Source organism: Myxine glutinosa, chromosome 4 (genome assembly GCF_964187855.1).
Source record: "Myxine glutinosa chromosome 4, kmMyxGlut1.1, whole genome shotgun sequence".
NCBI lineage: Eukaryota > Metazoa > Chordata > Myxini > Myxiniformes > Myxinidae > Myxine > Myxine glutinosa.
This window is the reverse complement of record NC_136264.1, coordinates 120,691,052-120,710,061: the sequence shown is the minus strand read 5'-3', so window position 1 is coordinate 120,710,061 and position 19,010 is coordinate 120,691,052. Positions and strand designations below refer to the sequence as shown.

General features: G+C 43.7%; 1 protein-coding gene across 1 annotated transcript in view; it reads right to left on the bottom strand.

Annotated features, from left to right (window-relative positions):
- LOC137425150 (uncharacterized) overlaps positions 1 to 19,010 on the bottom strand; it is a 510,298-nt gene that overhangs the window by 340,035 nt on the left and 151,253 nt on the right. Inside the window, exons 29-30 of the mRNA XM_078776351.1 lie at positions 13,902 to 14,000; positions 11,068 to 11,094 (exon numbers count right to left, since the gene is read on the bottom strand). Of these exons, the coding sequence (XP_078632477.1) occupies positions 11,068 to 11,094; positions 13,902 to 14,000 (126 nt within the window). The remainder of the gene's footprint in view (positions 1 to 11,067; positions 11,095 to 13,901; positions 14,001 to 19,010) is intronic.

Sequence of the window (19,010 nt, the reverse complement as noted above, 5' to 3'; positions counted from 1 at the left end):
GGAGCGTGTGCGAGAATGCACACCCGGGATGGATGAGGAGCGTGTGCGAGGATGCACACCTGAGTTGGTTGTGGAGAGTGTGCGGGGATGCACACCGGAGCGGGTGATTGGGTGTGCAATAGAGTGCACACCCATGGTGGTTACGGAGTACGTAACGAGGGAGAGTGCGCCAGGATGTGCGCGGGGATGTGTGTTAACGAAGTGTGGAATGGAAGGGTATGCATGAGCGAGTGCGGTGACGAAATGTGTGGAGTGTATGGGAGGTGCTGGAGCGCCGCGTTTTGTGAGTATGGGAAGAGTCGCGTGTGAATGTGAGAATGCGACTGGAGCATCGGCGCTGACCGGGGCAGCGCTTAGGCTGATGTATAGCCGATGCGAGCTCTCGGGGCGTGGTGTTCTTTGTGTGCTGCGGGGGCCGGCGGGGATCGTTGCCGCGTCGCTTCTGCAAGGAGCGCCATGCACGATTCGGGCCGGGCTCCGCCCTGTATGGTCGGTGCCTCGTCGTAGCGGCGAGCGGCACGATTCTGGGGGAGAAAGGCCAGGTCGGACCTTCGCCCCCTGGCGGAAGCGGTGCTCCGACCGGGCAAGGTTGGGTCATCGGACCGGAGACAGAAAGGGCCCGTGCTGAGATGGACCCTGGAACCTCGGCCCGAGTATGCCTCCTCACCTGAATCAAATGCCGGACGGACCCAACCTACAGTAGACCAAACCACCCGAATTCATTGCTCGGCTTTGCGAAGCCGAGCTGTGATGAAAATGTAATTCCACCCCGAGAGGCTCAAGTACAGTGGACTAGTAGTATAGTAGTAGTAATGGTGATAGTGATGTAGAGGGATGGTGGCTCTACCATCCCTCACATCCACTTTTTTAGGCAGAGGAGCAATAGATTATGGGGTGGCAGTACAAACTAGCCTGGGAGGGTTAGGATAATTGATAGAATTTAGAGAGATGACCATAGGTGACTTGAGAATTAAGTAGTGACTTTTGCACAGGTAGTGGGGACGTAGAGTAGATTAGTTGGTTGATAATAACGGGGGATGTGCGTCGTATAAGGGATGACAGGCAGAGCACTAATATTAGGGGAAATAGACAGCCAGATGATGCTGTGTGTGTGAAGAAATTGTGTATGAGCAGGAGCTTGAGGTTTAGGATGAAATGAAGCATTGCGTATGGAAGTTCTTGGTAGTGCTGGTGAAATGAGGAATTGAGTGTGGGAAAATTTGAGTGCATGAGGCAATGCTCGAGAATGATGTGTGTGTGTGAAAGTGTATGAGCAGAGTATTGTGGACAAGTGTAAGTGTATTGAGTGATTGCCTTGCATAGAGTGCAAGTGAATAAATGGTCTGGAATAAATGGTCTGGAATGGATGGTGTGGAGTAAATGGAGTGTGGGATGAGTGGAGTGGAGTGCATGGTGCGAAGGAGTGGATGGGGGAAGGATGGACCCCTTCACGAGTACCCGGGGAGGGTAGTTTAAAAGTAGGTAGAGGGAGTAGGTAAATTGTGGTTGGATATTGACATCTGTGGTGTGGAAAGTAGCAGAGTACTGCTTGGATGGGTGCATTAGTGTGTGGAATGGCTGGGCGTGTGGCCTGTTAGTGCGTATGGTTGGTTGAGCACTCCGCCACTGGTAGTCTGTCGGCCAGGTGAGGCCGCAGGTAGGCTTTGGGAGCCAGGTTAGAGTTCAAGTAGAGTTCAGTGGGGACCCGAGGATCCTAAGGAAGAGGACCCGGGTAGCCCAATGCCAGAGAGGGCATCGAGGGGGTAAGTGCCAGGGAGGGCCTTCCTCAGGTAGGTTAGGGTGAAGGAGCTAGGCAAGCTCGGGTGGCGACGTTCAGTGGCGGAGATGTGCAGGTAAGTAGGACCTGCTAGGGGAGCCACACGACCCAGCCCCGAAATTGTGTGAGGGCACAGTATAGAAAAATCGGGGGAGTGAGACCCCAAATTGGAGAGCACCACAGTATGTGCAATGGGAATTGGTTTTTAGACCCACATAGTTTAATGATGGCCAATGGATTGGCAGGGCAAGACCCCGGGTAGTGTAAACAGAGTTAATGTCAATTAGAGTATAGATAGGAGAAAATCTCTACGCACCATCCGCATCCACTCACCTGGGTGATAGAACTCCACACCATGTTTTGCAAGTGTTTGGAATGAAAGACACATCTTGACGTGGGTGAGACATTGTAGTTATTCCATCTCTTCCTCCTTAGGAGGGATTGATGACGAATTTGGCATTATAGTGGGGCGGCTTAGCCCAAATATTCAAAAGAATTGTGCATTTTGTGAAACAAGCACCAAATTTGGCACAAATGTACATTAATATGTTGCGAACATTTTCAGATATTGGGCCACTTGAAATTCCGTAATTTTTTTTTTCAAATTTTTTCAAATTTCGTAATTTCCAATTTTTCGGGTGACACCGTCACAATTTCGGTCTTCGAGGCCGGCCGATAGGCAAAGTGTGACCGGAAGGGACGAGGTTCTCCTGACCACGTGGCCCTCGATCTGGGAAGCGAGAGGCGTTCCATTAGTGGACGCGCCCCTCACGCCCGACTTTTGGGCGGCCCCGGCAGGCCGTTTGTTTTGACGTTCCGTGACAGGCCCCGCACCCCCACCTCCGGGCCGACCGGAAGCTTGTGCTGAATACATCATACCTGAACAACTCAGTGAGGCAGAACACAGCAGTGCACACCAGGGTGACCCCTTCAGTGCATAAACCAATTAACCTGTCCACTGCAGGGCATATAGAAATGAAGTTATTTTCTGCATATAATAATAATATAAGTTCAGTTCTATATAACAATTTCTGTTATCACCACTACCACTACAACTACCACTACTACAAGCTTTGTCTGGAATTTTGTGGACTAACAGACAAACAGACATACAGACAAGCTGGGATCAAAACATTACCTCCTTCCACCATTGAGTGTAGAGGTAAACATCATGGAAATTATATCATGCCCTAGATTTAATTCATGCTTACCCGTGTATTTGCTTCACTGGTTCACAAGGTCTTTTGCATACATGTAATTCAGACTCTCGTCTTCATTGCTGACCACACAATGTTCGCAACATATTAATGTACATTTGTGCCAAATTTGGTGCTTGTATCACAAAATGCACAATTCTTTTGAATATTTGGGCTAAGCCGCCCCACTATATCGGCCGGCCTCGAAGACCGAAATTGTGACGGTGTCACCCGAAAAATTTGAAATTACGAAATTTGAAAAAATTTGAAAAAAACAATTACGGAATTTCAAGTGGCCCAATATCTGAAAATGTTCGCAACATATTAATGTACATTTGTGCCAAATTTGGTGCTTGTATCACAAAATGCACAACAGGTTTGCTATGCTGCTACACTATTAGGGGAGATATGGGAAAGACAAGACAGGTCGAGACGAAATTTGTAAATTGTGTAGATACGGGGTAGGGGCAAGGGCAGAGTAGGTGACTTGGGGGTTGACGAACGCTAGGGAGGAGCTTTCTCAGCTCGCTCTCCCGCGCCCTTCATGTCGCATTGCCTTGTTTTGATGTGTACCCTTGCGCCCTTGCCCCCTGCTAACCTCTGCTTGTCTTCCTTCCCCACTCATGGACCATGTTCTTTTGTGCCCGAGGAGAGTGTGCAGGTGCTGCGGATTGTGCGCCCGCACCCTTGCTGCCTCCTGCCTGCACTGATGCACCATATGGACCACACGTTCTGTGGCCTGGCACCACTTATGGACCACACGTTCTGTGGCCTGGCACCTCTGCTGGGATCGACCATTGTTGCCAGCGGTATCTGGCTTGCGGACCACTGTTTTAAGTGGCATCTTTGCCCAGCAGTGGACCACCTGAGTTGGCCCTGCTGGCCATATAAATAATAAAAAGCAGACGTGGTGTGTGCCCTTTTTATTAAAAATAACATCAAGCAAGAAGACAGCCAGAAACATCGGCCCAGCAGAGAAGCAAGAAGACATCATTTTATTATTTTAAAATGTTTGTTCTGTGCATTTTCATTATGGTGCTTTTATGGTGCTTTTTGTGCATTTTCTTTTACTATGGTGCATTTATTGTACATATGGGTATGGTGTATCGGTGCAGTGCATTGCAGTGGCATTTCCCCTTTTCAAAACATCTTCTCTTTTCCCACAAAAGACAGGTCCTGGGTTACAGTGTAAATAATTAGTAGTGTAATGTAAATAATGCTCCCCACCGGCTTTATGTGTAGTTTGAAGACCATTCCGTAATTCGGTTAATTGTGGGCGTGAGTCAGTTAGATAGGATGCAACGCAGCAGGGGGGACATATCTAGTGTTAAAACTGTCGCACTCAGGGTGAGGTTAAAAGTGGAGGGTAACCACACCTAAGTGTCACATTAATTTAAAAGATAGTCCTTTTGTTTCGGCTCGGGACGAGCCTGGTAAAAGGGGGGGGGGGTGCAGTGTTGCGGTTTTAGAACCCACACTTGTGTAAGTATGACATTATTAAATGGTTAAAGGTAGCACCCCTAGTTAGGCCACAAGCAACACGTAGGCCACCATAGGACTTCAGTTATCTCATTAGTATGTGTTTTAGATAAGGCCGTGTTTCCAATAGTTGAATCTGCGTTGCGTCAATCAAATAAGAAGTAGGCCCTTTCATTCCTTTTGCGACCTCCCTCTCCAAGCGACGCCACTACGTGCCTCATGGCTCTCCAAATTTGTTACGCGCCTTTGTTGGCAGCGTTCACTGCCTTAGCGCTCGCTCAAGCCGCCATAAGCCACGAGGTAAGGCCCGAGAAAGGAGGCGGAGCGCCAAGAAGAAGGTGTGGCCACGTCATCCAGCCGTCAAAGGCGGAGCCGGTAAGCCCTCACCAGCCAACCAGGGCTGAAGTAACATCACCGACAGGCATGGCTTTTTGGCGCGCGGAGTGATCGCACGGAGAGATATAAAAAGCAAACGCAAAGCCCTTTCACAGGACTTATTCAGCGGCGCTCTTGAGACAGGACTCGTGCGAGAGCGGCGCTATTAACGGGACTGTGCGGGGGACATGCCAGCGAGCACATTTACTGAGAGAACTGACGGCGGCAGCATGCATTGCAAGAGGACTTGTTGGAGGCGCGCTCGTTAAAGAGGACTGATGGGAGAGAGCGCATTGAGAAGCACCTTTGAAAGAGATATACGTCGCGCTGATTCAGAGAACATTGGAGAGGGTGCGTTTGGCACGAGTGTGCATCTATTACGTACGCCGTAGGACACCAGCTTCCCCCCTTACACATAATTGTCCTATCCCATTCAACTACGCATGGAGCTGCCTGCCGGGTTTTGCCCGCTGGACCAGAGCCTGGACCCCATCGCCGGGCCCTATACCTGCACAATCTACAATCCAGCTACAATCCCCATGTGAGTGTGTACGTTTGTCTGGGGTAATAAGTTAAGACTGCCATAAGACTGCCCTGTGTGCTGCTTCTTCCTGTTCCTATCTTGTACATTATTTTGTTTCCTCTTCTTCTTTCTTGTAAATAATTAATAAACCCATCTTTGTTCTTCCTACTTTCTGGTTTCCTCTTGTCCGATCACATCCGTCCTTTCTTCCATTGGGTAAACGTGGCACGATAGGAACCGCTATAATTGGGTTTAGTCCCACTGTTAACGGCTCGGATCGCGGATTGCTATCCGCTCGGCACTTTTCCATCATATCCGTGGTTCGAGCGGGAGTTATTTCCCTGCTTCGCGGTCGATGTTCGTAATTAGGTATTTGGGACTAAATTGACCAATAACCCTACCTAATACCGACCGGAAGGAGCGTTATAACTTCCAAGGACTCGGGTCGGCCAGACAAAAAGACAAGGGGATTAACCCCCCCTTAATAAGAGGAGCGCCGACGACTTAGATCCGTAACAATATATATATATATATGCACATATATACTGCACATATATACATCCACACACACACAAACACACACATGTACACCCACACATACATATACACATACACACACATATATACTACACATATATACATCCACACACACAAACACACATATGTACATCCACACATACATATACACATACACACATATATATACACATACACACACATACACACACAAACACACTTGACATTTTTAGTGAATGACATTTTAAAAGTCTGTGTTGACGTTCATCAAGCCGTTCATCGACCGTCTCGTTCATTTCGGGAATGGGAGTTTCCACACAACACATGAATGTTCACGATCCCCAAGAGGAAGAGGAAGTGTCGCACGTAATCATCAAATGGCAAATAAATGACATTTTAAAAATAAAATATTTCAAATAAACTTATTTAAAGTGTATGTGCACATAACTTATCAAATAAGAATGAAGAAATATCTCTCGGCAATTTCCTGTCTCTGTTACTTGGGCGGTGTAAGATATATCGATCCGCGAAAAGCTGCGATTATTTAATAGGCAAATTGCCGTCTGTGGCGATACGTGAATGAAGGTTCGCACCTCTCCCCACATTGTTGACTACGTATAAAGTTAAACATTTAATTGTGACAAAGGAAACGTCCTACGCGAATTCGTCTTAAATCTCAGCAATTTCCTGTCTGTGTCATCTTGGGCGGTGTAAGATATATTGAGGCGTAAAAAGCGGCAATTATTTAATATATGTCAGCAATTTCCCGATTCCCGTGTGTGCGTTTATTTTTTCAATTAATTATTGATGAAACCGAGTCTAAAACCATCGATAAAAATGAAATCAGATGGTGAATTTGAGATAAAATTGTGAGGGTGACTCAATGAATGGGCTTTCTTTTACAGGCCTTTGAAAATGCATTTCGTTCTATAAACGGAAACTTTCATCGGATTTTATTCCCGTTTTTTTTCAACCGAGTCTAAAACTATGTTAGCGACTGTGAAAAATGAAATGAGATATCGAATTAGAGTTGAAATAAAACTGTGAGAGAGAGAGCAAGACACCACGGGCATAACAAAACAGGCCTCAAAGCTATGCGAGTAAATAAAATGGTGGATATTTGTTTTTGAAGCCTCTTACAGAATGGGTGGAGCTACTCTCTCAACGGAGGAAGCCACACCCCCGGACAGACGTTCGACAGACTCACGTACGGAGAATATAATATAGATATGCATAGTGAACCTTAGTTATTCTCACAAAGCAGACATAATATTGTTACAGATTCACCTCCAGTGGGGATCATGAGGGGAGTGCTCAGATCAACTTCCCGAACGACGACTCTGAAGCCAACGAACCGTGGATAACTCCGCGGCGTGCAATGAGTTGCTAAGCAACCACAGACACCGTCAGAGACACTTAATTTCGGCAGTATAACGTGTTACCTCCCCAAACCCCGGTTACGGTGCACCTCAGAGTCTCGAAAGGGAACACGGCAGAAAAGATTTGTTATCTTGAGTGTTCTAATAAACCATGGTAAAACCACACCAATGCCATTGTAAAACAAAACAAGTAATTGTATTAAGAACTCTCACATCCACAATAACAACACAATTAAAGAAAGTGCAATGAAAATGTCACTTGCATCAAATGAACCATACATATGATGGTACCATCATTCCCCAATGCTCTCAAAGCAATGAACTCACGACACGCCAAACTTGAGTGGAATGTAACATTCCCCAAAGCCCGTGCATGGATCCCCATGCTGGTTTAAGCCATGCAGAACAACGAGAACAGGCAGGTATCGGCACGACGGCGGACGAGGAGTTACGAGGTGAGAGGTCAACATGGGAATTGAGCAGATACGTAAACCAACGGCAATCAACACGATAAGGTAGATATGGAAATCCCATTTCAGCCTGTAATGGAGGCCCTTGATTTTTCTCCAATAATAACTCACGCTTGGTAATAAAACCTGAGGCGCAGGTTTAATTGCAATCGCAATATAGGACGATGTCGCGGGCAATCCCTTTCACAGGAAGCCTCAACTCATTCGCGACCAATATCAAAAAAGGTCCACTCGCAGCCTCGATGCGATTAACGGCTGTATCTCTCTCATGGCCGTCTCCTCTCTGCCAAGCTCCTCCTCCCCTCTTCCGGCCTCTTCCTTTTTCCTTCACAAACACTTATTTTCACCTTTTACTAAAGTCATCTCCATTTCACACAAAAATCTTAACAACAACATTACCTGAAACTAAAAATCCGACAAGTATATAAAAAACAACAAAGGCGGAAGTGATGGATCTGCAACAGTAGGGTCCAGCATTCAATCCCGCTTTACCTTCCAGGCAAATGAATTACCCCGGATAAGGACTGTTCTTCCCGACGTGCCACCTTGATGAAACACGGCTAAGAGTTACCATAGGTGGACACACCGGACTCTGGCTACCCATGTCAGAATGGTGGGGACGAACTCTCTTTTCCTACACACTATGCTTAACCAATAGAATCTGACAACCGGACAGTTTGGGAAAAGTATGTAATGATTAGCAAAGAGCACGTATGTCCAAGCAGTGTCACAATCGAGAAATAATTATGCTATGCACATAAGCCCCTCCTAACCAGTCACTTATAACAAATATGAATGGGCGCAACAGTCTCTGTCTCAGTACATCTTATGAGTAGAGATATTACAGCGTTAACACGGGAAACAAGAGCTTGTCAACCAGCTCGCTCGCTTTGCGCTTGTCCACCAGTCCTCAGTCTCTTTACACCAGCTCGCTCAATCTTCCTGTTCCCAGATGCGTCCCATTCTGGACTCTGGTCCAGGCTTTTGTAGCCCCATTCTGCTCCACACTGTGGCTGGATGCTGTATGGTCCGCTTTTCTTCCCATTGGGCTGCTCTGTGAGCCAGCCCGCGCCATTGGTAGTGGGTAGCTTGGCGGCACAGTGGCTGACGAAACCTCACATCGTACACCACACGATGTCATGAAACGTCACATCGTGCATCAAGGTTGTCATCACTTTCCGTGCCATCCCCTTTGGTCCTTCTTCGACATGCTGTTTCATTCCGTGCTGCAATGTGTCTCTTCAGTCCCCCTCGACTTTGCTGTTGGGGCCAGTAGGCTTCATCAGCCCTGTAGATCGTCTTTTTGTTTTGCCTATTTTATGACCATAATCTAAGCTACACCCATTTACCATTCCAGAGAATCCATGCATTTAGTTATTGATACATTTATAGCCTAAGGCAGTGGTTCTTAACCTGCAGCCCAATCAATACACACTGCTGCAGCCCAAGTGACATACAGTTTAAAAAAAACTGCTTTGAATAAAGGGAATTGCAAGATCTCCCTCTAAAGTGTCAAAACCACATTCTTTTTAGCAGTTAATATTGTCACGTGACTACATTGTGTGGTGAACACCGTAGGGTAGCACAGATGACCAAACGAACTGTTACTCTGAGGCGTTCAGTTAAAAAAGTACAGTGGAGTTAACACGCTTGGGGGGAGCACGAGGGAGAGGGAAAACCGGAGCCTTACCTGAATGGCTTCCACTCGACGTCTTCAACCCTACAATGAATCAACTCAAACAACGCAGGTTTAAAATGTACAAAAATAACAGGTTTAATGAAAATAAATGCCAGCAGACAAAGAAAATGCACGCTGAACTAAGTTCCTAATTTGGAGCTATCCTACAACCAGACTCGGATACAGACAATGGGATAAAATAACTGGAAAACAAATGTGTAATTTATGCAGGGGACTGAACTCAAATCGGCTGGTGGGGTCTCGTCAGGGGCCGACAAAATCGTCCGGGGCATTGGCGGGAACCGCTCGCTCATTGGTGGGAGCCGCTTGTTCGCTGACGGGAACCCAGGCCTCGCTGTGTGTCGCACTGCAGCAAGCCAGCAGCGCTCGTCCACCCGTCGCTCTTGCTTGGAAAGCCATGGCTCTTCCTCACGACCACCAGCAAGATATCGGCGCACGGCTGCCCGCGATGAGATCCAAAATCAGAGAAGAACCAGAAGGGCATTGATGCGGAGAGAGATAAAATTACGATGGTTCACCAACAAAGTTCAAAACGAGCAGGCGCAAGAAGGAATCGGTCAGAGCGAGGAGCCAAGGAGAAGAGAACAGAGAATGTCCGCTGGCACGTCAAACCAAGAAGTAGACCAGAGTGAAGCAAGACAATGTCCGCTGGCACGTGCTTTTATCACCCAGGCTCTGACGTCATCTGGGGTCCTTCGCTAATCAGCGAGTCGCTCCCTACCAGTCCTTCCCTGTTCCTATCAGCAAGACCCATCTTACCCCGGGCTGGTGTCAATCAAAACCCTGACCAATCACTGTCCTTCTGGGAGTGGCCTTCGGCCCGCCCGTCCTGTGCGCCTCCCAAGTCGGGGTTGTCAGCGGTAGGGCTCTATGCATGACTTCCGGTAGGTTTTTATTAATAGTGAGCTGTTTAATGGGCGATTTTGGCTAGTGTCTATGGTGTGGTGCCAAAAAGGACATAGGAAATAAATTACAGAGGTAACGACATACAAGGGATACATTACCCATAATCCCTGAGCTAATTAACATACCCCACTCCTCGTAATGGAGACGAAGATACACTATATCCGAACACACGGTCTACCGGATCCCTACTTATAGTACATCGAGGTGATTCTTCTTCTTCTTTGCGACAGCCGGAGCACACTAATCTATACACTCTACCTGGCCTATGGTATCCCTACCCCCTACAAACGTAGCAACATACTCGGACTTTTGTTTGTTCATTTAAAATGTGCCTGATAGATATTTTCTGGTGTAGAGATTAGAGGTACCATATTACAGTGTTGATTTGTGTTGCATCACTGTCAGATAACAGATACAAAACATTTTCAAATGGACAGGAAGTAGGTTGTGTGGGTGCGGCCCACATAACACATCGAGAGCTACAGGTGACTCACTATGGTAAATAGGTTGAGAAGCAATGGCCTAAGGTACAATTCAGGTTGATTTTCTACATACAAGCAATGCATGGTGCACTGACCCATGAAGCAGGAGGCATCAAGCAAGATATAAACAGGACTTTGTAGTGTATTTAAAAGCAAACCCTGAAGACAACTATCAACTTGTTCTACAAACTTCTCGACCATCCCTCGTGTTTGTAAATCAGTAAAATGTTCCAAGCAGGTGTTGTTAAAGAGAAATCCAACTTACCCTGAGTCCCCTCGCCCCAGGTTCACCCTGGATGAAAATCAGGAAAGTGACAGATTTTTAAGTTGTCAATTCATAGTTGATGTTGATGTTGTCAATTCAATTAAATTCATAATTCATTCTTAATTCATAGTTGATGTAATATATGAATCTAGGCTAATCCATTAACCCTCGATACTGTTGAACAAAATTAAAAAATGTCTTGATGAACTAACAAACTTTGTAGAATGAGGCAACATACTGTATGTTAAAATTATATTTGAGTACATAAATCCCATATAGCAATATATGATGTATATGAAAAAAGTCTTAATCATCTATCCCATCTACAGCGGCCTGTGAAAGTATTCACTCCCTCCGAGGTTTACACATTTTGAGCTTATTTCATGATGCTTTCAAATCAAACTTTCTTTGCTTTCAAATCAAATCAAACTCCAAAGGGATAAAGCTGAACAATGCAGATAAAATGAGAATAAGTTAGATAAACAGAGAAAATCAGATGATTCTCAGTTGCATAAGTATTCAAACCCTTTGCCGAATTAACCCTAAATCACTTCAGGAGCAAATTATTTGTTTCAAAGGTTACAAAATAAGTGTAATAGGTTTCATCTATATGTAATCAGTGGTTTAACTTGTAAATTAAGCTCCCTCACTTATCTAAGGACTTCTAAGGTGCAACTCACTTGGTAAACCAACAAGGCAAACGTAAATACCAAGGAGCTTTCCAACGAAGTCAGACATAAAGTGGTGGAGAAGCATAAAGTGGAGGACAACTCAGGAGAGGGTTAAGGAAGATTTCAAAGACACTCATTATCCCTTTGAGTACGGTGAAATCCATCATTAAGAAGAGAAAACGTGTCATACCACATAAACTCTACCAAGATCAGTTCGCCCACCAAACTCAGCAGCCGGACAAGCAACTGGTTCAGGATGTCGCAATATATCCAACAATGACTTTAAAAGATCTGCAAGGCTCTATGTCTGAGACAGGGATCAGTGTTCATCAATCGCCAATATCCCGTTCCTTTCACAAAGCTGGCCTCCATGGATAATTGGCAAGAAAGAAGCCATTACTGAAGAATACGCAATTAAAAGCTTGTATAGAGTTTGCAACGAAGCATCTTAATGATACTACAGGCATGTGGGGAAAGATTTTGTGGTCACACGAGATCAAAATTGAACTTTTTGTTCTCAATTCAAAGTGGTACGTCTGGCGCAAGCCTAGCACTGCACATCACACAGTCAAGACCACCCCTACTGTCAAGCATGGTGGTGGCAGCATCATGTTATGGGGCTGCTTATCATCAGCAGGGACTGGCAAACTTGTCAGGATAGAAGGGCCAATGGACGGTGCAAAGTACAGAAGAATCCTTGATGAAAACCTGCTTGAGTCAGCCATGAATCTGAAACTGGGTAGGGGATTCACATTTCAGCAGGACAATGATCTGAAGCACAAAGCTAAATCCGGTGGCAGTGGCTGAATAAGAAGAAAATAAATGTTCTTCAGTGGCCCAGTCAAAGTCCTGACTTAAACCCAATTGAACATTTATGGCGAGACTTGAAGATTTCAGTCCATCAACGATCCCCATCAAACTTGGAAGAACAAGAGCAATTTTTTCATGAAGAATGGGCAAAGATTTTACTCTCACTGTGCATAGCCTACCCTAAAAGACCCATAGCAGTGAATGCAGTAAAAGGTGCTTCCACCAAGTACTGACTGACCTGAGGGGTTGAATGCTTTTGCAACCAGTGAATTTTGATTTGTAAATGTTTTTTGTAGTTATTCCTGACATGTAAGGGGTGTTGCAAAATAAATGATACTTTTTTCCCCAAAGATGAAATGAAGTTTCAATCGGATGAAAATCCAACCAAAGGCTTTATTTCATTCAAAAATTAAAAACTCACGTTTAATACGCATCAATATGTCCACCATTAGCTTCAGAAACCATTTGAAGTCGACTTTTAAAAGATTTCAGCAAAGACACGAACATTAGTTGCAAATATGACGGAGACAACACGCAGGCAACGTGTGCGACACGTCATGATGACGCACGCGAAATTTGAATTCAAAAATCGCAGACATGTGGTCAATACAATCTGGGGGGAAAAAGTATCATTTATTTTGCAACATGTGGTCAATACAATCTGGGGGGGAAAAGTATCATTTATTTTGCAACATGTGGTCAATACAATCTGGGGGGAAAAAGTATCATTTATTTTGCAACAAACTAAAACTAACCTCCTTCTACTACAAGTGTTTATGCTCGAGTCAGCTCCATTTCTCACACTTAAGAATCAAAAAGTTCATTTGGAAAAATAGTTTCTCCATAATTCATCGAAATTTGGCATTACTGGTAGGGGGTGAATACTTTTGCAGGCCACTGTATTCCATATCTCTGCATTCAAGGTATCAGGATACCAACAGCAAATTCTGAGTGTTTCATAGCTGAGAATTTGTCCTGGACAAGTAGTTTGGCGTCAGGGTATTATATTCTATAGAAGCAGGGGTCAACTAGGGCAGGAATTTGAAAGATGACTACAGTAGTGGCAGAGAATGGTCTGCTCTTTCTAAAGGTACTGTGGGGGTCTATTAACATATGTGAAGCACAAGGGTGATGGTTTATAGTTGGATCCTAATCTGTTGAGGTTCAAATACAAACTGCAAAATTAAAGGTGAGCTGCACAACCAATTTATTGTGCCAGCCCTTAATCCTATCTCAGAATACAGTAAGTTATACCCAAGGAATACTGTCATCATTACAAGGACCTTTACTTTCACTACTTTCTGTTGGATTAGTCGCCTGGACATTTATCTGAACCACAGCATCTATACTTACCCTCAGGGCAAGTGCAGCTGGACGGCCAGGTGGACCCTGAACTCCTATCTCTCCTGGAAAGCCTCTTGGGCCTGTAGGACCATGACTCCCAGGCAAACCCTTAGCATGAAGGGCATCACATTAAAGAGCATTAGTGGGAAAATGCTTCCTTATATTTCCAGCAAAATGTATAAAACAAAATAAGCTTCTATCAGCAAGTTAAAAACATCAACATTATGAAAGTCAGTGTAGGTGAGCGCCATTTTTACCTGCGACATGCCGCAGATCTACAAGAGCATTATGTTGCTGTTGGGGTTCTTGTTGGGGTTCGATTTTAGAAATGTGCACCCATTTGTCAGACAACTACTGGACTACACCCACATCTGTCGCATGACTCCACCCACCATAGCACCGAGCCAAAATGATATGGCCGGCATCTTGGTTTTCTGGTGGGCCTAACACATTAGGCATGTCGGCCTCTGATGATTATGCAATGTCTGGCTTTGTTGCATCAGATTTCCATTGGCTTTGTTTGGGTTGAGTGTTAAGTTATTAGTAAGGTTTAATAAGCCTTGTGTTGGCTTAACGGTTAGGGTGCTGGCTTGGGATCCTAAGATCCTGACTAAGATCCTGAGTTCGAATTCCGGCCGATCATTGAATTAACACCGGGGGTTTGACTCAGCCTGTCATCCTTCCGAGGTCGGCAAATTGAGTAACAGCTCACTCGTAATTGGGGCACTGCATCAGTGGACCAAACGTGCTTCCAGAAAAATTATGCAACCAGCAGCCACAGGCTGCATATGAAATAACAACAAGTAAGGCTTAATCAAACCCGTACATGCCTCCTTAAAAAAAATAGTTATGTAATTTTTGAACGGCCCTATATTGAGGCTAAACAATTAATCTGCGACCATCTGATGAATCAGCTCGCTCTGGTATAACCGTATGGATGGTGACATGACTGAGAGGTGTCGAGTTAATATTTTAATAGCGCATTAAATGTGCGTTTCCGAATCGGCCCATTACCGGATTTTTAAAGCCAATTCATTCCCGCTTAATAGCAAAGTCCCATACCTCGAATGACCACGTATGGGTTTTTATGAACTGAACAAACGGCTTATTACCACAGAAAGAGCAGGATGGCGAAGAGAGTGACAGTTTATAGTTAGATCCTAATCTGTCGAGGTTTAAATCCTCTGTAAAAACTGTAACATTCAAAGATGAGCTGCACAACAAAGTGATTGTGCCAGCCCTTAATCCTATTTCAGAATACAGTATGTCATACCCAAGGATTACCGTCATTATTACAAGCACCCTTGTCACCTTGGAGCTCTCGCTCTCTCACATGACAAAACTAAGGTAATATATAAAATAAATCCCCTGTTCGGAATCACAATTAATCTTATTTATCTAATCTTATTAATTCACATGGGAACACGGAACAGACAGGCACAAGGTTAATGACACATTAGAGAATGTACGCTGGGCTGTGAGGTCATGTTTATTTTTTTTGACTACCACGGATATTGACAAATCGCGGGAAACCTCTTATGTACCGATTTAATTATCGTGGGGTTTAATTTCGACCAACCACCGTTTTTGAGCTGAGTTGTGATGGCTATCTTGCACAAAGAGCCTTCTTTTGCACCTCATGCAACGCAAATAATGATGCTGAAGCATAAAACGATGGAGAAAAGTGATTATTATTAGGTTTCCCATACAATTACATTGTATGGGAATTAGGTTTCCCATACAATTACATTGTATGGGAATACCTATTAATTCTGCTAAAGTTCTTATTATTATTTTTCCACCCTATTTTGCACCTCCAAAAACTTTAAAATTAAGTTTCTCAGCAACCGCTGGTTTGATTGACAGGAAATTTTCATCAAATGATCGGCTGGGCTCGTATAATTTTTTAATGCTAATTATGACGTCATAGGTCACGTGGTATGGGCGCCATCTTGTAAAACACCTTCAACTTTGCCCCTCTCCAAAACGGCTCAATGGAAAAATTTCAGTCATGGCTCATTCTAATGAATTCTGCAATGGCACCAAAAAACATGTTTATTTATAATATATTAAAAATGCTAATGTTAAGAGGTTAGAATTCGTCAAGCACATCTTTGCTCCCACGAAAAATGATAATTTTTCCCCACATCCTTAGTTAAAAAAAACTCCAAATGCAAAAATTTTTGAAGTCATACGTCACATGGTTCAGCCGCCATATTGTTTTTCTTGAAAAACACAAAAAACCCTTTTTCTCCACAATGGCTGAACAGATCGACCCCAAACGTGGCACGCATTATCGCGTACCCATGACAAACAAAAAAGTCATCGAGCATGACATCATGCGTCACATGGTTTCAGAGTTATGACGTTTTTAAGCATAAACTAAAAACGATATCTTCTCCATAATTTGTGAAGATATCGAGTGGAAACTTTACACAAATGTTCCCCATTGGCGGAAGTTTATGTAATACTTGAGACATTTTGATAAGTCACATGGTTTGGCCACAATAAATAATTGAAGGAAATCCTCAAAAGCTTCTAACTCTTGAACCACTGCATTGATCGACTTGAATTTTTAATGCATTGTAGATCTCATCAAGTGGGACAAGTGTGTAAAATTTCAACATGATTGGTTGTACGGTCTCGAAGCTAGAAGTCTTTATTGTTGAAAGAAGAAGAAACGCAACATTCTTTCTTACCAGGCCGTGACTCAATGTGCTACTGCCATTTTAATGACTTATTGCCTTTAAAAACCATTTTCTCTGCAATAATTGGACCGATTGAGAGCAAATTTTCAACCATAGGAGGGACTCAGTCTGTAGAATATTTTAATGGTAATTATGACATCACAGTCACGTGGTTCGGCCGCCATATTGTTTTGAGTGAAAAGTCTGAAAAAACACTAAAATCCCATTTTCTCCAAAACGCCTGAACAGATCGAGGCCAAACTTTTCAGGCATAATCGCATACCCAATACCCATGACGAACAAAAAAGTCAGCGAGCATGCCATCATGCGTCACATGGTTTCAGAGTTATGACGTTTTCAAGCACAAACCTTTAAAACCTAGCTCCTCCCTCATTTTTGATCCAATTGAGGGGAAACTTCACAGATGTGTTCAGCATATAAGTCTACTAAAATGACCTTTTTGAATTTGCGATAGGTCACGTGGTTTGGTTTGGCAGATATCGTTAATTAAACGAAAAGATTTTTTTAAATTATATCTCTTGAACCGCTTCATTGGGCGACGTGAAACTTCATACTATAGTAGAAGTCATGAAGAGTAACAAGTGTGCAAAATTTCAAGATGATTGGATGTACGGTCAGGAAGCTAGATGTTGTTATTGCGTGAAGAAGAAGAGTCAAGTGTGGCCAATTAATTATTTATCACAAGTACAGACGTGCAGGCATCGTTCAACACGATCTCACGGGATAATTTGAACCTCAAATAAAATTCTAATTCCAGATTTGTCAATGGCTGAGGTATATTAACAAACGAATAAAACAGATTTGGCAAAATTCCGACTTTTTTTTATACGATCGCATTTCACACAAAGCTGTGCTTCGCTGAATAAGGAACCTCGCATGGGCTTCTCAGACTATCTTACAATAATTCACCAAATGTATGTCCGTCCGTCCATCCGTCCGTTCGAAGGTACCGGAAAAACGGCTCAACCGGTCGCAACAATATTTTGGGTGGGTATTCCTAGGATCCCTGGGAGTAAAATAGGCTATATTGTTTTTCCAAGTTTTCCAAGTTTTCCAATTTTCCAGTTTTTCCAAACACGATGGAATAATATTTACCGACATGAACTGTGGCTTTTATTGAAATTCTACAAATGCTGTTTAGATTTTGATGACAATTATGAACCTGCCGCGAATGCGGAAGTGGACAGATGACGGCAATGCGTGGGTTTGATAATATCCAAATACAACCGTCATTCAATCGTAATGTTCAATTGTTAAATGTTAATCGTGTTAATCGTTTTGTTAAAGTATCAATTGATGATTGGAATTGAGTGAATACAATTACGATTTTGAATTCGTAATTGTATTCATCCAACCGTACAGAACTTCACATCAGGATTTAAATATTTGTTTATGTCACGAATGTTGTTAAAAGTTTATTTTTTATATTAATGTTATTTCATTTGTGATTGGAGTTATGCTGTTTGGAATGAAAAAAAGAGATATCGAGTTCAAGTGAATGACGAAATGCCGTGACGGTTTCTACTTTCTAAACGTGAATTCGCGGATCGCCATATGCAGATTCGCCATTGACTGGGAATGGAACACACGTACCTGTTTGTTTGCGAACGGGTACGTTTTTCATGGAAGTCCTTCACAAACCTGCTGTCCATGTCTGACGTGCGACTGAAGGTGCTACAGGAATGTGGAATTTATTGGTTTCATGCTTTAGCATTCGCCGTTTCTGCATTGTCTCTTTACTTCTGGCCTCCCACCCATGCGTAGCACGGGTACCTCACTAGTATAAATAATTCTGTCTCTGCGATGTTCAGGTTTATGTTCTATAAAAATCGCATTTTCTGCAGTCATTGCACGGATTGACAGGGAATTTTCACCACAAGTGCGCCTGGGCATTAAGAATGTTTTCAGGATAATTATAACGTCACCGGTCACGTGGTATGGCCGCCATCTTGGGAAAACCGAAAAACTTTACATCTCTATATCTCCAAAAGTCCTGTGTAGAAAAGATTGAGACATATCTCATTGTAAAGAACTATCCTTTGAGAATAAGCCTTGTGAATGATGATGTCATATGTGCCTTCATTATGACGTCATAATTCGACAAGTACAAAACTTCATGCGATCAAGATGAAATTCTTTGAGCATCATCAAGGGATACATTAGTGGAGAAAAAAATAACTAATGATGATGTCATAGGTGGCTCCATTATGACGTCATAATTCGACAAGTACAAAGCTTCATTAGAATCAGGATGAAATTTCTTGAGTATCATCTCAGGATAAATTGATGGAGAAAAATAATAATAATGTGAAAGCGGGGTTGTTATAAAGTGTGGGGATGTATGGGTGTGTGTGTGTGTGTGTGTGGGGTGTGTGTGTGTGTGTGTGTGTGTGTGGAGATGTGGGTGTGT